Genomic DNA, 26,171 nt, shown 5'->3' with positions numbered 1-26,171 from the left:
CCTTTATTGTGAACTAACGCTAAAATAAGTAGGGTTTTGTGTGTATTTTTGTGCGGTTTCTTTGCATCCCTGAAAAATTAACTTTAACATAAGCCAAAATATGGCAGGGAGGACAGGAAGACATGGTTGTAAAAGGAAAAACACCTGGTAATTTGACACATCTGTTGCCTGTTACCAACAGCACACACAAAGAGCCAAGGGGTGGCAATTATTAGTATGCTCCAGGTCAGAGAAGGAGAGATGATGGATATAATAGCAAACAAAAATATATTATCTGGGACAGGAGACATGATAATTTGGAGAAAATAAACTGACAGCGTATAAAAAATGTTTGCCTCCTTCAGTCATTTATCATGCCCATAACTCCTTACAACTGAGATATGAAATGTTAAACAGAGAATATCAATGTTAGGTTTTATATACTCCTCATAGCAAATTATCACGTGCAGTTCCTCCTGAGTAAATTATTACTGTCTCCATTTTACAGAGTAGAAAATAGAGGATTGAACTTGGCTACGAAGTATAGTCAGGGTTGAGATACCAGGAAGTCTTGGATGTCCTGAGATATAGTATAGAGCTACTAAATGTATGCTCCACAGACCAAGGACAGCAACAGCACATTTCTGGACCATCCCCAAACCTGAAGAATCACAATCTACATGAGTAGAACCCAAGAATCTGCAAATTGTGAACAGGCTGTCCAGGTGATTCTTAATTACGGTAAATTTTGAGATACACAGATGCAGAGGAAAGATCTAGAGTTTTAGAGACAATAAAACTATTTAAATGAGAACATGTAAGTAGAGATGAAGAAACTACCACCAATGGATCTGTTTACATGATGACATTTGGAGGTCTGGGGGAAACAAGTAGGTACCTTCCCCACTCACCAGCATTGACACCCACAAAGAATGGAATGATAACTCCTTTCCAGATTGAAGGCCAGTGCTATAAGAAGGCAGGGAACTCATACATCATCAGTATGCTTTATCCATTTTTGAGTCACAGTGCAAAGGTCATTTAACCATCCACTTATGTAATATATATTTATATAGGGCATAGTGTTTAAGGGTGAGGGTGTAATGTGAACAAAGTGATATAGTTTCTACCATGATGGAATTTGCAGGCTAATTGGGAAACAGACAGTAATCAAATGACCCAAGAAATGCTTATATTTTAGCAGAGTGTGGTAACTACTATTGATGAGTTCAGATGATAGGAGAGTTTATACTGGGGGCCAGATCTACAATAGAGAAGCAGGGATGTCTTTCATGAAGAATGGAGGTTTTAGATCAGATCAAAAGGATGAGTAGTACTTAACCACGTGAAATGCTGGTGGGGAACTATTGGGGAGGGAATGTAGCAAAGGCTCTATTGGAAAGAAACCTAATGTGTTGAGAAACTGAAGAGAATGTGGCTCACACAGGGAAAAGGGGGTGTCACAGACAGTGAAGCTGGATGGACAGACTGGAGCCAGATCACACAAAATGTTGTAAAACATATTTGGAGCTAGGAAAAGACTTCTCAATTTTAAGCAGGTGTGTGACATGATCAAATTCATATCTGAAAAATCTCTCTCATTGCATTATAAAAAACAGTCTAGAGTGGGTTGCCACCTTAACCACAGTTGAGGCTATATTACAGTAACCCCAGCAAGGAATCTTGTATTAGAGTAGCAATAGTAGAGGGGGAACAAAAAAAAATAGTAGAGGGAGAACAAAACAAACAAGATGTTTGAAAAAGGATTATGGACAGCTAGTGGAATTTTCTAGTGTAAAATAATGTCACAGAAGACTCAAGACTCTTTCTGGAGCCTCCAAAACTATACACATTGACAGATGAAGTCACTGAGGAATGGAGTGAAGGTCTTTCCACCCAGACTGATAGGGTTGTGGGCCTTGGTAGAAATAGCAGTTGTGAGCTAAGGATGAAATAGAGGTTTGTATTGATGATGGACTCAGATACCAGAGCTGCTTTACTAATGAGTGCATAGAGCGTGTGAGGTAATAGGACCAATATTTTAGTTCATCACTGTTGCAGCTGGAAGGTTACACATCAATTTTCATGTCCTTCTTATCCTCTGAGCCTCCAACTACAACATTAATGAGAGAACCCAACCCTAGAAGCTTCTGTTTGGTTGCAGGGAAGAAATTCCAGGAGCCAGAATAGCACAATAGAGATTAGAATTAGCTACCTCCAACTTCTTGTGAAAATTAAAGTTAATATAGTTAAAATACCCAAGAGGGTAGCCTAATAGCAAGTGCTAAAAATTGTTAATAATTATTATAAGGAGGCACAGCTAAATAGTATTATTTTTATAAATAAATAAATAAATAAATAAATAAATAAATAAATAAATAAATAACTGAGATCTTATTAAATACCAGAACTTTTGTTAAAACCATTACATGGATTGGGGTGCCTGGGTGGCTTAGTTGGTTGTCCATCTCTTGACTTTGGCTCAGGTCATGATCTCACAGTTCGTGGGCTTGAGCCCCATATCAGGCTCTGTGCTGACATTGGGGAGCCTGCTTTGGAGTCTCTCTCTCTCTTCCCCTTCCCCACTTAGGCTCATGCGCGCATGCACTCTCTCTCTCTCAAAATAAATAAATAAACATTTAAAAACTACATGGATTAATTTACACAATCATTACTGCAACCACATAAAGTACATAATATAATTATCCATGTTTTGTAAATGAGGAAGGTGGAAGCTCAGTGATGGTAAATAACATTCCCAAGATCAGAGGACTATTAAGTAGTAGAATCTGGATTCAAACCTAGGTAATGTGACCTCCATTCCCAGATTTCCCCCATTCTTAACCACTGTGAGCCACAATCTCTTTTATACTCTGGAGCAGTAGTGGGGTGTTATAGAACTAGCACAAGTAAAGACTTCAGCTTAAGTGCTTAATCTAGTATTTATAAGCAATGATTTGGGGGAGGTCACTTAATGTCTTTCAGTTTTAGTTACCTCAGCTCTGAAACAGAGATTTAAATATATATATATATATATATATATATATATATATATATATATGTATACACACACACACACACACACATATATATATACACACACATACATACACATATATACACATTCATATATATATGAATGCATATACACGTATACATATACATATATACACATATATATATACATATATACATGTATATATATATACACACACATACATATATACACATACATATATGTGTATATATGTGTATATATGTATGTGTGTGTGCATATATGTGTATATATGTGTATATATGTATGTGTGTGTATATATATGTGTATATATGTATATGTATACGTGTATATGCATTCATATATATATGAATGTATTTATATATATTCATATATACATATATATGAATGCACCTGCTTCAGTGTTTAAAACATAGTTGATGTCCAATGAATAAATGTGTATATATGTGTATATATGTGTATATATGTATGTGTGTGTGCATATATGTGTATATGTGTGTATATATGTATGTGTGTATATATATATGTGTATATATGTATATGTATATGTGTATATGCATTCATATATATATGTATGTATTTATATATATTCATATATACATATATATGAATGCACCTGCTTCAGTGTTTAAAACATAGTTGATGTCCAATGAATAAATGTGTATATATGTGTATATATGTGTATATATGTATGTGTGTGCATATATGTGTATATATATATGTGTATATATGTGTATATATGTATGTGTGTGTGCATATATGTGTATATGTGTGTATATATGTATGTGTGTATATATATATGTGTATATATGTATATGTATATGTGTATATGCATTCATATATACATATATATGAATGTACCTGCTTCAGTGTTTAAAACATAGTTGATGTCCAATGAATAAAAGTTGAATAAATGAGTTCCCATTATGTGAGTTTAAAATCTCTTATATCAGTGGTTGTGAATAGGATGGACTGACACAAGTACAAATCTTTTACTTCTGCAGCCTAAAAAATAAGTGTCAGAAATGAAAGTGTCAGAAGCGAGAACAAAACAGGAAGAGTCAGGCCAAGAGGCTAGAACCAGAATTTCTGTATATTCAGATTGTCTCTTATCCTGACATACCTACATAGAAAGAAAGAACAGAACTGAACCCAAGACATGGGAAACTAAACAAAACAAAACAAAATGAAACAAACAAACAAAAAAAAAACTTCATTCCCTCTTTCTTTGAACGGCTGCATATTTTTTAATGTTAGAAAGAAAGTATCAATAGATGGTATTTTCTGGGGAAGTGAAGCCATTTCTAAATCTCACCTGGAGAAAGCCTAAAGGAATGCATCACTAGCATGGCTACACATTTGTACTTCTCAGCACAAACTTCAATGTGCATTTTTAAAACCCAAAGGAAATGCAAAGCTCAATTTTGTTTTCATGGGAGACTAACTGCTGACTGAAGATGTGGCATTTAAGGCGTACACCATGGAAATGAGACTGAATCATGGCTTCTTCAGGCCTACTCAATCCACCCCTGACTGACAGGTCCAACTTCATTTGTACAGAGAAGATATCTTTGATGAGGAAATTCAACATATGACTAACTGGGAGATTTAGATAAGTGTTAAGGAATGGCATTTCCAATACATGGCAGCATCTTGCAAGTATGGGTGATTTAAAAATCCACACATACCAAGACATGCACACGCAAGGAGGGAGAGAGAGAGACGTTAGGCTTTCTTCTTCCCAATGTTTATTGAGTGTGACCTAAAGAATAACAAGAATTAGAATGTAAAGAACAGTCTGAGAAAGTGTTCAAAAAATAGCTCAATTCAGTAAATATTTACCTCAGACTTACTATGCACCCAATGCTGGGCCCAAAAAACAAGCACTTTGCCTTAAGGAGTTTATATGTAAGTCAATACCACACAATGAGTTTGGAGCTAAAATAGAGCAGTGTAGTCTAAAGAAGAGTGTAAAGTGATTAATTTTGCCTAGGGCCAGAAGGATTCACTGAGGAGGTTAAACTATTATACAATTTTGAAAGTCAAATAGGAGTTCCCCGTGGAACCACATTGGAACAGGGCAGAGGAGAAGGAGGCTTTATTCCAAGAAAGCATTCCTGTACCCAAATAACAGGGTTTGTATTCTTCCAAGATGGTATAAACATTTAAGTTCATTAGAAATAATGGTCATGCATTTGAGAGGCAGTGCATTTTTTAATAAAATTTACTGTCAAATTGGTTTCCATACAACACCCAGTGCTCATCCCAACAAGTGCCCTCCTCCCTGCCCATCACCCACTTTCCCCTCTCCCCCAGCCCCCATCTACCCTCAGTTGGTTCTCAGTCCTTAAGAGTCTCTTATGGTTTGGAGAGTCAGTGCATTTTAATGGAAAAAGCAGTGGACATTATCTGTCTGTCTAAGGTTTAACCTCTCTGAATCTCAGTTGAGAGTTGAAACTTGGAATCTCTAAGTTCCCTTTGAAGTCTAACATTCAATTATTGTGCTAAGATCTCAGAACCACTGGGCAAAAGAAGACCTATACCTCCTTCTCAAAGTTGGATAGGGAGAAAGATTATTGCAAACCACACTGATTATAAAAATCTCTTCAAAATATCTTGGTCAGGGATCAGATTATCCATGGGAAGAATAAGTTACCCTAATTTAGCCTCTAGATATATAATGAAAACCAAATATATAATGAGAATATAATGAGAACCAAAATATCAGCCTTATATGTAACTTTAAATTTTCTAGTAAGCACATTGAATAAAGTAAAAAAAACACATAAAATTAATTTTGATATTTTATTTAACCCTATATAACGAAAATATTATAATTTTAACAAATAATCAAGAAAAAATATATATGAGATACTTTAGTATTTCCCCCATATTGAGTCTTCAAAATAGAATATTGATTTTACATTTATAATGCATCTCAGGTCAGACTTGCCACATTTCAAATGCTTACTAGCCATATGTGACTAGACAGCTACTCTGTTGGACAACACAGCTCTCGTGTATCTTCAGAAACTGCCAGACTGCCCTAGGGACACCCATATTCCTCTAGTACATGAGGTTTCAGCTTGAAATTAATTATTGTAGTTGTATTTAATGTCAATTTTTAAGGCTTTTATTCCTAAGGCATTTCTCCTGGGAATGGTAACATCACCCTTACTTACACCTTAATAGAAAGGAAAACTGGGAATTAGCTTTCCCATTATGGGGTGGGTGGGGTGGGAGGAAGGAATCTACCATTGACTCAGTTTCCCTTGTAGATAAGACAATTAGAAAGGCTTGTAAATATTAGTGCATATAAGTCATATAATAAAATCTATGCCCTATGATAGACATTAGCATCCCATTTTACCAATGAGAAAACTAAGGCTAAGATAGGCTATGTAAGTAGCTCAGACTCACACTAATAGGTAAAAATAGGTCATGGAGAAATTCAAACCTAAGACTCTAATATTTAAGAGGTGGTGTCACTTGAGCTAATCCTGATAGGTCGCATATAATTCTAGAGAATCACAGCCCAGATAGTCTAGAAACCTGAAATTCCTCTTCTGACTTTTAAAACCCTGCATCTAGGCACCTCTTCACAAGCTTGGGCTAAGTCTTTCCTAAACAGTACTCTCAGTTACTTCTCCTTTTGGCTAGGCAACAAAATCCTCTACATTCCCCCACAATACTATAGAATCCAAACTGATTTTAACACTTCCCCCTTCTTCTCTAACAGAGGGGTCATTTTTCCAACCCTAAATATTAAAGATTTTGCATGAACTATCAAGAAGAAAAGTCAGTGGTTCTGGAAGGCAGTATGGTATATATGACAAAGACTGGCTCTATCCTCTGTTTGCTATGTGACTTTGGGCCTGTGAATGTGCCTCCTCTAGGTTTTGGTTTTAAAGTCTGTTAAATGGGGGCAGTAGTACCTGACAGGGGTGTTATAAGAATTAAAATAAATGAAGATTACAAAATTCCCAGCACATAGTAAGCACTCATTGAGTAAATTCCTTCTTTCCTCTTGTAATATAGTGGCCATCGATGGCCCTGTTATGTATTACTGTTCTTTTGACTCATTCCCAATAGTTGGCCTCTTCCCCAGGAGTAGTTTCTGTCTATTTGAATAACACTTAGTAAAAATTACACATGGAAATAGGGCCTCAGGGCTTTTTTTCCCCCCTCAGCCAACTCAATGGAACTGCAGTGAAGAGAGACATTTTATGTGTTCTTTTTCTCTGGAGGATATATTATCCCTTAACCTAAGATTGTCTCAAAAATATTCTGCCCAGGATGCTCCTGAGGGATTTTGTGGCACTAACTGTCCCTCCCACCCAGCCAAAGCCCTACATTCTGCCTTTAGCCATTTCTGTCTTACAAGCTCTGCAGACTGGTGCACACCAGGGAACTTGGCTTTGTTTAGCCCTGAAGGAGGGGATAATGAGGGAAGAGGTGAGAATCACCTAGCTGTGAAAATCAATGTTATTGACTGCTGGACTAAAGAAAAAGGAAAACAGCCTTGTTGATTGTGGTGGACTGGAAGAAAGGGAAGGAATGGGAGGTGGGCAGCAGAGTCTACATAATGAGAATGGGCTGACAGCCTTGACTGAGTAATTCTCATTACAGATAAACAGTTCTGTCTCACCAATCTCCACCCACCCCTGGCCTCCACTGCCCCTATCATTTTGCAAAACTATCCTCTAACTTTTTTATCTGAACTAAAAAAAAAAAGTTTTATTTTTAATATTTATTTATTTTGAGAGAGAGAGAGAGAGAGAGAGAGAGAAAACACAGGCACTAGTGGGGGAGGGGCAGAGACAGAGACAGAGACAGAGACAGAGAGACAGAATCCTAAGCATGCTCCATGCTGTCAGCACAGAGCCTGGTCCCATGAACTGTGAGATCATGACCTGAATTAAAATCAAGAGTAGGATGCTTAACCAACTGAGCCACCCAGGTGCTGCTGAACTAAAGCAATGTTTTAGACATAAGGGGGAAAGTGAGTACTTTTCACTACACTTGTAAAGTCTCAATTTTTCTTTTATGTATTTTGAATTTTTCTTATTTGCTAGTTACATTAACTGAATTTTTTAACTGGTCAATTGCTTTTCTAAACATTTTATTATAGAGACTTTCTTGAGACAGAATTTTTTACCCCAAATTAAGTTCAGTTCAATAATTCATTATCTACTAAACACAGACATAGATATCCTTTCTTAATGATGTCTCTGTTCCTTGTAAGAATTAGTGTTCCGCACATAGGGAGATCAAACAGTTTGCTTAAAAAAAAAAAAAAGTAAAGTGAAGAAGATATGGAATTCCTGTTCTAGTAACGAAAACAAACATGAGTAAGCATCTCCAATATATGGGATATACAGGTCACACTGGTGATACAAAGTGCTACACTAGTAATATAAAGCCTGGCAAGTATTACACTAACAATACAAAGTAATACAAAATGTGGAAGGAACAGGAAATAGTGAAGTTCTACCTGGGAGAAGATACTAACTGGCAGGGTCTTGATTGACTGGACACTTAATCACGTAGGGGAGAGAAAAAGTGACTACTTTTCAAATCTAAACTAACAGACTGAGCAAACCAATTAGAAGGAAAAATAACAACAAATGTTTTTACAGTATTTTAGAATTTACAAAGTGTTTCATACACAATATTCTGTTCATACCTTATAACAGCCCTACAGTGTGCAATGTGTGTGTTTTAAGTCATCTTTTGTGTTCAAAAAAGATTGGAACTCTCCTGGTTTGCAAAATTAATATTTTTAATTTATAAATTAAAAGGCTAGATTTTACTTAACTTTTTATTTTATTTTTTTTTTTTAATTTTTTTTTTCAATGTTTATTTATTTTTGGGACAGAGAGAGACAGAGCATGAACGGGGGAGGGGCAGAGAGAGAGGGAGACACAGAACCGGAAACAGGCTCCAGGCTCTGAGCCATCAGCCCAGAGCCTGACGCGGGGCTCGAACTCCCGGACCGCGAGATCGTGACCTGGCTGAAGTCGGACGCTTAACCGACTGCGCCACCCAGGCGCCCCTTACTTAACTTTTTAAATTCAATTTATAATTTACTGTTCTATTCATAAATCTAGTTTTTTAAATATAATTTATTGTCAGATTGGTTTCCATACAACAACACCCAGTGCTCATCCCAACAAGTGACCTCCTCCATGCCCATCACCCACTTTCTCCTCTCCCCACCCCTCATCAACCCTCAGTTTGTCCTAAGTCCTTAACAGTCTCTTATGGTTTGCCTTCCCCCTCTCTGTAACTTTTTCCCCCTCCCCCTCCCCCATGGTCTTCTGTTAAGATTCTCAAGGTCCACATATGAGTGAAAACATAGGGTATCTGTCTTTCTCTGCCTGACTTATTTCACTTAGCATAATACCCTCCAGTTCTATCCACATTGCTGACAATAGCCAGATTTCATTCTTTCTAATTGCCAAGTAGTATACTATTGTATATATAAACCACACCTTCTTTATCCATTCGTCAGAAATCTAGCAAGATTTTTACAATTACCATAATTAAGTAAGTTTTTATAATTTAATTAAATTCCCTTTAAATATTTTAAATGGCATTTATAAATTTAATATATTAAATTTCCTTTTAAAGCTTTCCCTAAACTGTAATTTATCTGAATAACAAAAACATCTTCCCAAGTATTTAAATAATTATTTTATATCTGAAAGTTAAAATTTAAAATATGGAAAGTTTTAAATTCTCTTATAAGTTCCAATACAATTTGCAGATGGTAAAATTCTTTATATCTCTCATCTTAAAAATTCAAGTTGAAATTAATTCTTTGACATTCTAGAAGTAAATTTGTTAAATATTCTAATCTTCACTCATATGTGGAATTTAAGAAACAAAACAGATGAACAAAGGGGAAGGGAAGGAAAAATAAAGTAAGGTAAAAACAGAGAGGGAGGCAAACTATAAGACACTCTTAACTACAGAGAATAAACTGAGGGTTGCTGGAGGGGTGGTGGGAGGCAGGCTAAATGGGTGATAGGCATTATGGAGGGCACTTGTGATGAGCATTGAGTGTTACATGTACGTGATGAATCACTAAACTGTATTCCTGAAACCAATACTACACTATATGTTAACTAACCTGAATTTAAATAAAAATTTGGAAGACAAAAAAAAAAAGAAAAAAAAATTTTAATCTAGCAAATTCTCTTTAAAAATACAAATACATATGCTACCAAGTATGTGTAATTATTACATTACACAAAAATATTAATAAAAAAGTTTAATTATTATTCTATAATTAATTGAAATCTTTTCAGCATTAGAGATATCTGACCACTAAAGAAAGAATTATGCAAATTGTGGTTGGTTTCCCCATAAGTTTTGAGGGTTTTTTACTTAGCTGACTAAGGTTGTAGCTCACGTAGAAATCTTGGATGGGAGATGTATAACTGAAGATATGGAGGGTTATTTTTCTCACCTTCTCAACTATAGACTAGATATCATTTATAGTCTATCTCATGAACTCAAAAATTGTGGAGAGGAATTTGATCCTAGCTCATATCCACTGGATTCAAAATATACTGTAAGGGAATTGTCAGTTATACAAATTCACAAAACTACCAAATTTAAAAGTTTGTCTGCTTATTTATTTATTTATTTATTTAGAAATAGACACACACAGCATGAGTGGGGGAGGGGCAGAGAGAGGGAAAGAGAATCCCAAGTAAGCTCCTGCACCGTCAGCACAGAGCCCGATGTGGGCCTTGAACTCAAGAACCATGATATCATGACTTGAGCCCAAATCAAGAGTCCAGTGTTTGACTGAGCCACTCAGGCACCCCAAAACTACCAAGTTTAAAGCTAACCTTCAAAGCTTCCACTGGCATTTTATTTGCTTTCTTAAAATATTGTGACATCTTTTGAATGGGTCCTCCATACCTGTAAGGATTTACCTGTCTAAAGCCATGTTCATGATATTAGGTGGATGTTACTAATATCATTTCAATTAGAATATCTAGAAACTAAACATCAGAAAAACTGATTTACTCACCCAGACATATTACAACTATTTTGTAAAGGGAGATGATGGATTTGAACCCTAGATGTTCTACTAAATATCCATTTTTTCCACATCCCTGCCAAGGCATGAGAAGTGGTTGGATACATGGTTGGAATGGACTCTTGTATCTGTTGCATGTAAGTGGGGTCTAGCAGAGGTAACAATGGAAAGGTGGTTGAGGCCATACCTTAACAATGAAGAATTTTTATGGCAGTGGGAAACACAGAAAGTTCTGAACAGAGAACTGGATAGCCAGTTCTTATCTGTGTTTTAGAAAAATAAGTTTGGTACCACCATAGGGAGGATAAATTTAAAGAGGAAGCAGACAGAGGATAGGCAACAGTCAGAATGTACCTGTGGCAATACATTGAGAGGTAATGAGAGTCTCCACTGAGGAAGAAAGAGGTAGAGACAAGAATTAGAAGAAATCACTCCAAGTTAGATTCTACAGGATTTGTAGACTGATTGGATTTCTGCGGGGGCTGGAGAGGTAAAAATGATTTCTATATTTCCATTCTAAAAACCTAGGAGAATAGTGATAATAAGGAAGTTGTCTGTTTGGCTTCTGTTTAAAATAATCACACACACACACACACACACACACACACACACACACACACTTCAACGCACATTATTTGGTGGGGTAAGTGTAGAGACAGTGTTAGGGGACTAGCTAAAGGAACACATTTGCATTAAATATACATATTTTTCCCTGTCTGAAGTACAATGGCAATGATTCTTTTGAAACAGACTCACCGTATATTTTTTCCAAACTGTATTTCATTTCAAAGCTATTCCAAGGTTATACTTGAAAGCTTTCTATCCTCTGCTGAAAAGTAATGGTCTGAGAAAAACAATGCTTTCAGTTCCTGCCTACCTTTATTTATTTACTTTTCAAAAAAGTTTCCTGGTTTGCAACCATTTACAAAGATGCTTATGAAGAATTATTAATGATGTGAGAATGTTCTCATTATAGGGTATTAAATGAAAACACAGGGTATAAATAATATATCTTGATCCTACATATGCAATGCATATAACACATATACATTTATATATACACACATACACACATATATTTAAAAGTGAAAAGAATACAGAAATTTTATATATGAGCGGCAAGGTTGTGAGAAAGTATAAATTCTTCTCCTCTGTATTTTACGTAATTTCTATAATGAGCAAACAGTACTTTTACAGTCATTAAAGCATTCGAGATACAATTTATACTAATCCATTGAAACCTGACTTCCATGTTTACTTTCCCTAAAGAGTTTGAAAGAATACAGATTACAAATGAAATGACCAACATAAATGCAAAGGACTCCTTTAGTTACCCCAACAAGATTCAAGGATCTGATCCAGAAATCTACTCAAATCCCTCCATTCCAGGCTCACTGCATACCCCATAGCCTCATTTTCCCCTTCAAATCTAGGTACAAGCTTAAAAAAAAAAAAAACAAATAAATCTATATATACCTTTTTAAAGAAAATGTAAATCAAAGGACATTGATTAAAAATAATAAAAAATAAAACAAGACTCAAAATTTGCCTCCTACTAATCATCTAACTTTCATTTTGAGGGAAGATGATTCCTTCAGCTTCTTTCAGTTAAATTCTGCCTATTTTGAAAGCATCAAAGTCCTTCATGAGACTGAACAAAAAGAAAAGATCTAGTTTACGTTTGAGAAATATTTAGGGACAGACCTTCCCAGGGTCAAATGTCTCTTTGTTTTATTGTTCATCTTTCTCTCTTCAATTTTCAAGAGCTAGGTTCTCTTAGCAATACCAATTCATCCTGGAGGGTTTTATTACCTTATTTACTGTACTAATAACAGGAGCAGAGTTGAGCAAATGGGCCTCTTTCAAAAGGTACCCATACTTCAATTGGTTATGAATCTCTCTTAAGCGTAAGCACCCCCTACAACCATGTGAGTATAGCTTCTCAGGCCCATGGGAATTCTGGGCACTGGCTAATGGCAGAAATTATGACACACCCAAATTAAGGGCAAAGCCACCCCTTTGGTGAAGAGAATCAGAAACAGAAAAGCAACACCAGAGCAAGGCTCAAGAGTAAGAGAGTTTCCTTCCAGGTACGGCCCTATCCTGAGCACTGGTTCCTGTGTCTGGCATTTATGCTCATATCAGTTACTTGCTATGAGGCCCTGAACAGCTAAACCTCTGTAATTCAGTCCCTTCAACTATAAAATGGGTTTAATAAAAAATAAAATAAAAATAAAACCTTCTCTTCTAGTTATTATAAAGATGAAATGAGTGAAGTCCTTTGAATGGTGCCTGACATCATGTCTCTAATACTTCTTAAAGGTGAGCTATTGCTATCAGGCACGCCATGGTATGTAGGTGCACAGGCTAAGTCTCCAAGGCCAGGGCCAGGGAAGCAAGTGCTGAACTGTGAATTTTCAAACAAGTATACTAATCAGTAAATGAACCAGGCTATATGGACACTTGGCCTATGTTCAGTCAGGGCTCTCACACACTTCCCTCTCAGTGTTTGCTGACTATTATAATTCATCATCTCCCAGACACATATTCCTAATTGAGGCTGTATATTCCTTAAAGCAGGGAATATGTTATATGTTTTCCAAATTGTGAGTTATAACCCATTCTGTACCCATTCAAACTCATTAATAAAGGTAAATGAAGGAATCAGTTTTAAATGGGCTAATATGAATTGTAATTCTTCAACCATTTTTCTGATTTTAATACATCCAGAAAATCTTGAGAAAAATTGTAAAAAAGAAACAAAATCTTAGAAGGTAAAAATAGAAAATGTCAGAATGCATAGCTTTTGAGAAAGTTAAGTATTGCTTTGTGAAACATACATACTGAGGTGTAATTTTTAATTTATATTGCTGCTACGGGTTGTGGTGTAAAAAGTTTGGGGGCTCCTGAGTGGCTCCGTCGGTTAAGCATCCGACTTCGGCTCAGGTCATGATCTCACAGTTCGTGGGTTCAAGCCCTTTCTCGGGCTCTGTGCTGACAGCTTAGAGCCTGGAGCCTGCTTCCGATTCTGTGTCTCCCTCTCTCTCTGCCCCCAACCCACTCACCTTCTGTCTCGGTCTCTCTCAAAACTAAATAAACGTTAAAAATTTTTTTTTAAGTTTGAAAAACTTTGGATATACATGTTATTTATGCAAATATTAACACATAACAGTTTCTCAACAAACTTGTTGATTCACTGCTTTCATTCCAAACATAAGACAGTGTTTTCCAAACTTGTCTTATGATAAGAATTACCTAGCATAATTTCCAGATTCCCAGGCTGCTTCCCTAGAGAATCTGATGTTGGAGAAATACTGTCATAAAAGAGGTGATAATTTGCCATTACAGAGGAAATTTGTTGAAAGCAAAATCAATTCTCCTTGTTGTGTATGTATTCTTATTTGGTAGTACCATGTTTAATCCAAAGACATACTCTACAAAAATACGCTTACTTTTTAAAGTGGTTAACGTTCATTCATTCAGTCACTCATTTAGCAAATATGTATTGATTATTTGCCATGTGCAAAGCAATGGGAACATAAATGCATATAAGACATGCTTCCTGCCCTCAAGTAGCTTAGTAGATTCACTTAAGAACTAAAGTGAGGTGTCCCCTGAGGATCGGAAGACCTGAAGCCAAAAATAAAAAGAAGTCTTGAATGTATATGTATGACTTAAATCTTGGGTAACTACCCTTCAAAATGTTCAGAGAATCAAAAAGAAGTAAATGGCAATGGCAATGGCAACCATATAGCAAAGCATTTTTCTCTAATTAATGCTGGTCAGATACAGAAGAACTGAGAACCAGCACCCCAGAGCTGAGAAGATCTCAATAACAGGGCAGGAAAAAATGAAGATAAATATGTACAAGTAAAATTATATAACAGAACTAGACAACCTGTCCCCAGTCTCAGTGGTACCAACCTGATCCAAGCTATTAACATCTCTCACCTGGATTACTGTAGGGCCTTTTACTGGTTTCTCTGCTCTGGCCCTTGCCCTCTTGGTCTCTTTTCAACACAGAAGCCTGAGTGACCTTGTGAAAACATTGGTCAAATCAAGTGCCTCTTCTCCTAAAACTCTTGCTGATTTCCCATTTCACTAAAAGAAGTCTCACCTACAAACCCTACATGACCTGCTCACTTTGACACACTCTTGCTCGTTTCTCTTGCCAGCCACTATGGCTTCTTAGACATTCCTTAAAATGCTGGGCAGGCTCCACCTCAGGGCCTTTCTATTCTCTGCTACCATTTCCCACACAGCAAATTCCTTCACATCATTTAGGTCTTTACTCAAACGTCATCATTTCTAGGAGTACCTGGGCAGCTCAGTGTGTTAGCGTCTGATTTGGCTCAGGTCATGATATCATGGTTCATGAGTTCGAGCCCCACATTGGGCTCTGTGCTGACAGTTCAGAGCCTGCAGCCTGCCTCGAATTCTGTGTCTCCCTCTTTCTCTGCCCTTCCCCTGATCATGCTCTGTCTCTGTCTCTGTCTCTCTCTGTCTCTCTCTCTCAAAAAAATAAAATAAACATTAAAAAAAATAATAGGGGTGCATGGGTGGCTCAGTGGGTTGAGCGTCCCACTTCGTCTCAGTCATGATCTCACAGTTTGTGAGTTCAAGTCCCACGTCAGGCTCTGTGCTGACAGCTCGGAGCCTGGAGCCTGTTTTGCATTCTGTGTGTGTGTGTCTCTCTCTCTGTGCTCCTTCCCTGCTCACACACTGTCTCTCTCTCAAAAATAAATAAATATTAAAAATAATAATAATAATAAAAGTCACCATCCTGGTGAGGCTCTCACTAACCACTTTGCCAAAAACTTTAACCTCAACCCCTTTCCACATTCACATTTCTGATACTCTTTCTATTTATTTTGTTTTCTTTTCAGCATTTGCCATTATACACTATGCATTTTACTTAACTGTCTCTTTCACTGCCCATCTACCTTACTAGCATTTAAATTTTATAAGGATAGAGAATATTGTCTGATTATTGTCTGTTTTATTCCACCCTGTATTTTTAGCAACTAGGTCAGTTGCTGACATATAATAGATGCTCATTAAATATTTGGTGACTGAATGAATGTAAAATCGGAACAAAACCTGATGCTCTGACTCTAACCATCGTTTACTAGAAAGAAGCGAAGAGAAGGAATGGTAAGGTCATACTATGTAAAACATATGCAATTTTATTATTTAATTCCTTACCTTATTTAAAAAAAGATTTGAGGTGTGTGTAATACAATACTTATAGTTCATATATATATATATATATATATATATATATATATATATAATCTATTTAGGAAGGTTTTAAAAATGTTTACAGTAGAACAGATCTGATTTAAAAGCTAACTTCACAGGCACTTAGTATTTGTGTGACATCAGGCAAGGAATTTTTGTACCCTAAACTTCAGTTTCCCTCATCTATAAAATAATGATGATGATAATTCTTATATCATAGGTCACTGGAAAGCATGAATAAGGGCAAAGTTACTGGTGTAGTCCAGGGCTTATAGTAAGAGCTTAACAAATGATAGCTGTTATTGCTATTGTTTGCTGTGCTGTTTTGTTCTTTGTTAATTAATTCCTTGTATTATTTTTTTAAAGTTTTGAATTAAAGAGCTTCATTAGAAATTGTAATTCCAATACATTGAATAGGCTTAGGTATTATAAACTCAATATACTGAGTAGGTGCACAACATTTGGAGGCTATAATATAAGGGCCCAGTGAGGGACTCATATATTATTGTCCTCCTGAAAGAGATAATTATTAAACTAAAACCCTGTGAGAGACCACTCCTGATTTGGATGAGCCAAGGTGTTACACAAACTGTCCACACATTCTGATTCATGGCTCCAAGCCCTGCCTACAGCAAAATAATGTGTTTATTAAAAGCTTCAATATGTGGGATGTATCATGAAATCTAGCTAAGAGTAGGCATCAGTAACATAAGGAGGTAGGGTTTCTACAAGCTTCCCTCTCAATCAATCTATCATTTTCTTAAATTCCCAACATACAAACTACAAGAAAAAAATGAACAAAAGCTCCTGTCCTCAAAATGCTTAAAATCTAGTTTCAGTGAAGGCAGTACCCAAACATAGTAAAAATTACCTAGCAATGTAAGATACTAATGGCAAGTGATAACATAAGGCAATATAAGATCTATTGCCATGAATGATGTAAAAATTGCATTCATTAAATGAAAGGAGGGAAGAAGTAAGGAAGTTATGTGGCTGTATCGACTTCTTGGAAGATAGACACACTGTTCTGTTTCTTAAAGGAAAACAGAATTTAAACAAGCATGTCAATACAGAGAAGGGATTTCCATTGCAGGAAACAGTTCTAGCAAGGGCTTAGAGGTAGAAAAGGGTGCAGTGTTTAGAAAAGAGTGACTTCATTGAATAAACCTGGTGGAAATGAGCATGATGAATGTCTGAATTGTAAAGTAGTTAGGCATCCAATAAATTGTTTTAGCTTGAATTACTGATTCCCTCCAACCTAGCTCTGTAACCTGTCTGCAGAGATCTGTGAGAGTGACAGTGCCTGTGGTTTGTGATTTCCAAATCCAGTATGTAATCCCAAGCGTACATGACCATAAAGTCTATGGTTTTGATTTTTCTTTCTCTCAAAATAATTTAAAAAGCATTAAAACAAGTAAGCCTGGAGGAAAATAAAGAGAAATCTTGGATTTCAGTTAATGCAATCACTTATCAAATATTTACTGAGCACTTACTATGTACTTGGCATGGTTCTTGATGCTGATGATATAGAGACTGTAACAAAACAAAGTGAAATCCTAGCTTCCATGGGGTTTACATGCCAGTATATATGCATGTGTGGTGGTGATGGTGACAGTGGTGGAGAAGGGAATGTTATATCGGAACCATTTCTTTTAAATGGGTTCAATTCCTAGAATTTTTTAACATGATTTTCACTGAAAGTGAGTCTATTCAGTGGCCTCAACTTTATTAGTTATGAGTTAAATTGATTTAGTACTTACTATATTCTAAGATTTTTATACTGTTTACCTGCCAAATCTCACATAATTCTTATAATATCCAATTACTATTATTATTCCTACTTTACAAATGAAAAAAAAAATAAATTTCATGTAGAGCAAAAAATTTTTGTGCAAAAAAAATGTCCATGTAATAAGTGGGAAAAATAGACCTAAACATTGTTCTTTTGGAATTCCAAAAACCTATGCTTTAAAATCATTTTGCTTTAGGGGCACCTGGGTGGCTCAGTCAGTTAAGCATCTGACTCTTGAACTTGGCTCAGGTCATGATCTCATGAATTGTGAGATCAAGCCTTGCATAGGGCTCTCTCTGCCTCTCTCTCTCTCTCTCTCTCTCTCAAAGAATAAATAAACTTAAATCATTTTGGTACACTCTTTTTCTAAAAAGTTCTTATATTTACTCTCAAGGAATTTTAAAAATAAGAGAATTCTTGAAACTATAAGGTAGACAGCAGGATTTACTAGAATGAGAAGTAAAGTAGTAAACTAGGTCAAGAGATCTAAGCCCTATATTAGGTATGCTTCTGAAACAGTATAGAATAGAGGAACTAGTCATTTCCTTTCTCAATCTTAATTTTCTTGTCCTTGAAATAGGTCTAATACTTATCATTCATATTTCAGACATTGTGGGTTTGTGTGTGTATATGGGTATGGTCATAGCAGCAGGGTGAAAGGGGGAAATAATGAGATGGAGAACATAGAATTATTTAGAAAAACAAAAAGTAGCATCTGTATGTAAGTTATTATCAGGATCATTACTTTAAAAAATAGAGCCACTTCTTGGGGCGCCTGGGTGGCGCAGTCGGTTAAGCGTCCGACTTCAGCCAGGTCACGATCTCGCGGTCCGTGAGTTCGAGCCCCGTGTCGGGCTCTGGGCTGATGGCTCAGAGCCTGGAGCCTGTTTCCGATTCTGTGTCTCCCTCTCTCTCTGCCCCTCCCCCGTTCATGCTCTGTCTCTCTCTGTCCCAAAAATAAATAAACGTTGAAAAAAAAAATTTAAAAATAAAAAATAGAGCCACTTCTATAGACAAGATGATATGGACATCTGGTACAACAAACTTCTTATATGTTTTCTTATCAAAGAGGTAGTTTTGGTACAACATAAGCAATTTGAGATGATGACTTATACATCTATATAATGATCACATTGCCCCTTTTGGTGTGAACAGTCTCAAATTAAATTGTTCTATTCATATTCTTTAAAAAACTAAAAGATAAATCCAAGCCAATATGATATGAATATTTATCAAACTCAAACAACTTAGAGCTAACAACAACAAAAACAACCCAGAATATAAATAATACCCTTTGTTTAAAAGTTTTCATTTCTTTTCCTTCTTTAGAAAACTCTCCTTCTAGAAATAGGTGGCACAGAAACACAATTTCTAAAGAGTTAGATTGTGATGATCAATTCTCACAGTACTGGCTTTAGCTCCCATTTATTTGTTTTACCTATTAATTCACTGTTCAGCCTTGCAAGACCCCATGCTCTATCCATTTCAAACTATTTGCAGTCCTCCAAAGTGCTCTGCTTCTTACTTCCATGTTTTTTTTGTCATTCCCCCTACCTGGCATGCCTTCTTCACTCCAGGCTGCTTAGCAAAACTCCATCAGCTGTCAAGATTCAACTCAAAGGTGATTTCACAGTGAAACCTTTCTTGACAAGTCCATGTAAAATTGGCCGGTGCTCTGTTTTGTTTTGTCCCTACAATGCCTTGTAAAGACTTCCATTACTAATCCTGTAATATTTCAAACCACTTATTTGTGTATATGTCTGTGGCCTTTCCAGGACTGGAAACTTCTTGAAAGCAAGAACTCTTTTCTATTGATCTTAGTTTCCCAGACTCCAGCACAGTGCAAAAATCACAATTGTCCTTTAAAATCTTTTGATAGATGAATGGATAAATGATGATCCATGAGTCACATTCTGAGACCTGTAAATTCTGTGTGTGTAGAGTGTGTGCATATACTATACATACATACATAGTGTGTGGGAACTATATACAGAAAGAGAGGCATATGTATGTGTGTATATATATATATACATATATATATATATATATGGCATATATATATGGTATATATATACAGCACAGGTTTAATGCCTGTGTTATATAAAAACATATATGAAATATATATATTTCACTCTCAAAAATTTCTTTTTACTTTATAACATATATTTTAAATGCCCATTTAACAAACTAATCATTGTAGAACAAAAGTTAGTGACATTTGTGGCTAATTCTGTGCAAAGAAAATAAATAAGAGATGTTTCTATTTTTTGAAGCTTAACCACCTTAAAGTTTTGGGTCACTGTAACACCAATCATGTTAAAACATGGAAACCTAAGAAGCTGTACACTACAAAAAAGACTTTACCGGAACCAAGCAAATAAGTAATTTTAGGCACAATAGAAAAAAAATCAAATTCTTTAAAATGTAATATGAAATAAAACAAAAATTAAGAAATAAAAATATCAGATAAGACTTTATTGTGCCAACTTGATGAAACGTCAGCCCACAGGTGAGCTGTAAATTCTACCGCAAACTTTGCTATCTCAAAAGGGAAAGATAACCCTAAAAGAAAATTATACAAGAAAGTTCGAGAACTAATTATTGAAAGGACTTAAGCATATTTAAAATTGGAGTTAAACAACTCAAAGCAAGGTTATATGTGTTGTATGTGGCAATATGCATGTTCTGAGCTTTCACTGAAGTTCAGACTAACCAAGATACTAAGAATGTAGTATTCAAAGTCATATGAATTAAGATACTGTTGGTAAATGTCTTTTCACTTCTTTGCTTATGAATTTAAGTGAGAAAAAATTGCAGTTCAACCCATAAAGACCAATGATAATAGTCAAGACAAAAAACAAAATCCCAAAACCCATATTAAAGAAACTTTGGACTCAGGTTTTCTTGCACTTCTGAAATATGACAATGGACTATCAAAACAACTGTTATCTCTTAATCTAAAATTATTTATGGAATTTGTCTGAAAAAAAACACTTTTCTGTTTCAAAAAATATGAGGAGGGAAAACATTGAAAATTCATTAAGCTTACAGAACAATGCATGCCATACCCCATAATTAGGAATAGGAGACGGTGACAGAGAAATCCAAGTTGACATTTGGGTACACGCTAGGTTTTTAAATATCTCTTTGCATTTTGTTTGCTATATCCATCATATGCATGGGGAAAAAAATGATTGCTGAAGTTAACCCTAAAAGTAGTAAAAAGTAAATTCTGTTGAACTCTGAAATGATCCACAGAATGCTGCCAGGCTGTAGTTGTAAAAGAATTGGTCATCAAAACATAAATACTACCTGTTTGAAGCTCAAATAGAAAACAAAAAGGCTTACAAAAGAGCGAGCAGCAGGGAGCACTTTAATAAAACTTGTAAACACAGAAAAGAAAACTTTAGTGCCCAGACACATTAAAATACTCCCCCAGTAAAATAAAAAGGTGAAACACTTAACATTGATATATTTTTTTAAGATTCTTATTTTAGGTATTAAACCTTAACTGCCTTATTATTTTTTTTTTCTGAAAGGCAATCACTTTTGGACTTCCTTCAATAAGAAATCCAAGTTCAAAAAGCTAACAGAGATGTAATTCACTTAAATTATGCAACTGGAAATTCCACAGCTGGCCTGTCTAGCTCAGTGCTGAATGAATAGTGTCAGAAAACCTCTCCAATAATAACGCAGTCCTTCCGGACAAGGGGTAAATCTCCCAAACTTAGGCTCAACTTTGGAGGCTCATTAGCTACAGCAAGTGAATGTCAGCAGGGTGACAACAGGGGGGCAGTGGCGCCCACACAGTGGAAGCAACCAGCCCACCCCAAGCAGAGGATTTGTATGATCAATATCAGCAACTTCCAATGATAATAATTTGTTTATATGAACAGGATGGTCAGATATCCCACAGATCATATCCTAATGCCATTATAACCACTAAATTTAATCCCCAGCTGTTAATTAAGCTGCACGAGCACAGGCAGCTCATAGCACTTTTTAAAAGAAAGACTTTAAATTCTAATCTAAAGCATGCTGTATAGCTTTTTACCTTCTCTGATTTCTTGGTTCTGGCCTACCTAAACAATTTTCATCTTTTCCTCCCCCAACTCCACCCCCCAAGTGTGAGCCTGAACCTGAATAACAAACAGTTAAACCTGAAGGTCACTTCACAGCAGCGTTCCAACATGCTCCCCCAGCAAGGCTGCTCGGCAACAATAAAACAAAGCCCTTGCAACCACCTGTAATAATCTGCCTGCTCAGCCAGCAATCGGAAAAGTCCTGAAGCCACACAAGGTAGACATTTTCTGCAGCTGGTTTAACATGTATATTGTGCCCAGTTGCCGGCTCGCCTCCTCTTACCTTCACGTTAGTCCGGAGTGCACAGTAACATGCAAAGAACATTGCAGTAAATAAGGAGCATATGGACCGGTATTCAGCTTCTCAGCACAGCGCAAGCCCCACACACACGATCCTGGGCATGTGCTACTAAGGAGCATCCGTTCCCTCTGTCAGTTTGAAAATGCATTGATCTCTGTTTTCTCTGACTACAAAACGACATGTCTTGAAGGCACTGAGTGAGAGCTCAAAATCTCTTCATTGGCTATATATAGCATTGTGCCCAGTAATTTCAATTAGCTGAGAATTCAGCATCTGAAAGTTAAGACTTCAGTTGCTTTTCCTTCTAGCATTTTAAATCACTGGGTTTAAAAAAAAAAAAAAAAACGGGAGGGGGGAATGAGCTCACTCAGGAAGGAGGGGGGGAAAGGTGAAGAATGAAATTTAACCAATGAGTTACTTATATTTCTGGAGAGCCCTGGTATTATCCTATTAGATACTTTACAGCGGGACTGCACCGGGCAGACTCTAAATGAAGAGGAAACCCCTTTTCCTTAGGAGGTTTAATATGGGCTCTGCACTAGATTCCAGGCTATTCTGATGCAGCACCCTGTTTGGCAAATACTTCAAATCACTGCAAACACATTTCATTCTGCTTTTTATGTGGAATAGGAACAAGACCAAAGGATCACTGTCTCCTCAAGTCTCCTAAAATGTAAGCTGGCTTCCTCTGGGGTGATCTGTGGTTACATGCCTGAGAAATACCACCTTCTCTTTCTTCCCTGTCCTATAATATCTGTTACATGTTCCAGGGATATCTAAAGTTAGTAGGCTTGCTACCAAAACGCTGCATCTATTTTTTCCAAAACTAAGCTTTATTGGTAAATTACAATCAATATAGAGGATGGGATTAGAAATGAAGATAGAAAATTCCAGGGGATAACATAACCATACATTCAGTAATTACTGCTGCTGAATGTAATATGTTCAGCTGGCTCTGGAAGGGAAAGAGCAAGAGAGAAAAATAAAAGCTTCTGCCCCCATGAATCCATACGGGGGGAAAAAAAAAAAGAACTTAATTCAAAAACATCGTCAGATCCTACTGTCTGTTGTCATTCCAGTCAGGCACCGGAGGCTGCAAATTAACTCAATTTTTACTGAGCCAAAAGGACAAAGTCCAATTTAAGGTTCTAAACTCTTATTTCCAGCCTTAGAAAGCCCTAATTCTCAGCTAGAATTCTAAAGCTATCTGGTGAAATGCAAGCAGAAATGAACAGTTCTCACTGCAGCAAAAATAGTGGGAGGAAAAAGAGTGGTTATGTCTTTGCCACGACGTTCCCCATCAGCTTACAGCAACAGGGAAGATCAGCATAACTCACTAGAAAAAGCTGCAGTGACTTTTAGGATTTTTCTTTAATATGTTTTGCATAAGCCACCTCCCCTCTGGAGCCTGCAGTGGTGCTGAGGCACCGTCAGAGCCACTGGGCATTTCTGCTGGGCAATGAGGTGAGGCGGCTTCAGGAGGAAGCAAGGTATTTAAGGGAGAGAAATTAAAGGGAGAAGAAAATCAGGATTTTCTATTTCTCTCTTAATGACAAGCATTCAGAAAGTGTCGTCAGTTCTGACTAAATAGCTATTTTGGGCTGTCATTGTTTGTGCCTTTTTTAGGAAGGAAAAAAGGCAATCTTGTCTTAAGCTGGAGATTCTCTAGCATCGTAAGAGAAGGCAGCTACTTAATTTGATTCCCAGTTCCGTCTGTCATATGAGCCCAGGTAATTACAAATTGTAAGCACTTGCAACACAACCAGTGACTTCCAGGACATTAAAACATCAACATGGAGGCCCAACTCTCATCATTCCACAACTTTTGTTAATGGCTTCAAGTGCAAAACCAAACATTTCAGTTCATAACACTTTTCTCCCCTGAGGTCATAGCAGGTCACATTTCCTGCAGCTACTTCCCAATAAACAAGCCCAAACATAGCAACTCAATACCATGAAAAACTTAGAATTTTAAAATGCTTTCTCTATTGGGGGGTTAGAAGATTTTTAAAAACCAATTTTTCAACCTGTCAATAAGTACTGTTAAGTTTTTTGTTTGTTTGTTTGTTTTTTCCAGTTAGGGATTGTGGGGAGGAAAAGCAACTTTATAATAGCTTTTTTATTATTATTTTAATGGACTCTAGGGTGTTTGGATGGCCCAGGAGAGACTGAAAGAGCTGGAAAGTGTTACAAATCTGAGAGCCTTTCACAGGGAAGAATGAAACAAAAACAAAGTTACAGGTGAAAAAGCACATGTAGGTTTCCCTGTGAGGCAATCAGGGACAACTTCTGACAAAACTTCAGATATGGTGTTAATGTATGTACATTCTTCTTTTTTTTTAATGTTTATTTATTTTTGAGACAGGGAGTGCAAGCAGGGCAGGAGCAGAGAGAGAGGGAGACAGAGGGTTTGAAACCAGCTCTGAGCTGACAGCAGAGAGCCTGATGCAGGGCTTGAGTCCACAAACCTCAAGATCATGACCCGAGCCTAACGCTTAAGGGACTGAGCCACCCAGGTGCCCCAATATATGTACATTCTAAAGAAAGGCTCTTTTTACGTTGAAGATCTGCTTAAAACCCCTCTGTGCACCTATTTACCCCATAGCATCCCAATAAGGACCTGACCCAAACCTGATCCAAACATGATCCAAATTTAGTGCCGAATTTTCCTAACTATACTAGGACCGCTGACTTATTATTCTCATTTTATAGATGCAGGAACAGCACGAAGCACGATGACAATGTCCCACTAAAAAAATATTCCCTATTTTTAGGCAAAAGTTCAACAGGACAATGTACCCACTAAAAGAATAACATTTGCTATGGTAGAAGGAAATGATAGCTGGCTAAATGATAATATAAATCTGATGATATATTTATCTATAATAAATTATAATATATTTTTGATACAGCATGGTTCCAATATTCATGAGCTAGAAGTCCTGGAAAACTATTTCCACCTCAGATCCTCTTTTTTACCGTTTATAAAACAGAGATGCCTAAAATGGGGTTAATACTTCACTCCTAATGTCATTGAGAAGATTAAAGATAAATCCCATCACCAAAATAGTCTAGATGGATCAAAAATTTAAGTATAAAAATTGAAATCATAAACATATTAGAAGAAAACAGATTTGGTTTTGGTATATAATATTGGAGTGGAGAAACCTGAAGCCATATAAAAAAAATAAACAACTAACTATATGAAAATATAAAACTTCTTCTTGGTTAAATTATATACAATGACAAATGGCAAAATGGGAAAATAATGCAACATATTCAATGGAATATTTCCTTAAAATACAAGGAATTTTCATAACTCACTAAGAAAAAGTATGAAACTGAATGAAAAAAGAAGTAAAGAACATAAAGTGGTAGTTCACAAAAAGACCACAAAACATTTAAAATACTCCACCTCCTTTGTATTTAGGGAAAAGCATAAAAATTAGAAAATATTTTTTAAATTGATATATCAAGTACTAATGATGAAAACTTTGTTAAGGGCATCAAATCTATAAAATATTTTAAAAGGAGCATTCTCTTTGATGTATTGATTCAACTTCAACTCCTGGGAATTTATCCCAGATAGATGTAGATATATAGAGATACACACACACGCATATGTATATATATGTATTATAAATATCTATTAGCACAAGACTTATCTGTAAGATTATAGTTTATCGATACCACAGAATACTATG

At 36.3% G+C, this 26,171-nt stretch overlaps 1 protein-coding gene across 16 annotated transcripts in view; it reads right to left on the bottom strand.

The window, feature by feature from the left end:
- Positions 1–26,171, bottom strand: part of DLG2 (discs large MAGUK scaffold protein 2) — a 2,060,218-nt gene that overhangs the window by 1,375,261 nt on the left and 658,786 nt on the right. For 2 of the 16 annotated variants that reach the window (XM_045483790.1, XM_045483791.1), the window contains exon 1: positions 22,450–22,783. The exons of the other annotated variants lie outside the window; for them this stretch is intronic. In XM_045483790.1, the coding sequence (XP_045339746.1) occupies positions 22,450–22,491 (42 nt within the window). In that variant the 5' untranslated portion in view covers positions 22,492–22,783. Of the gene's footprint in view, positions 1–22,449; positions 22,784–26,171 lie in introns of those variants that run through there. 16 annotated transcript variants of the gene reach the window in all.

This window comes from Leopardus geoffroyi, chromosome D1 (assembly GCF_018350155.1).
Source record: "Leopardus geoffroyi isolate Oge1 chromosome D1, O.geoffroyi_Oge1_pat1.0, whole genome shotgun sequence".
In the NCBI taxonomy this organism is placed as follows: domain Eukaryota; kingdom Metazoa; phylum Chordata; class Mammalia; order Carnivora; family Felidae; genus Leopardus; species Leopardus geoffroyi.
This window is presented reverse-complemented; position numbering and strand designations above follow the sequence as displayed.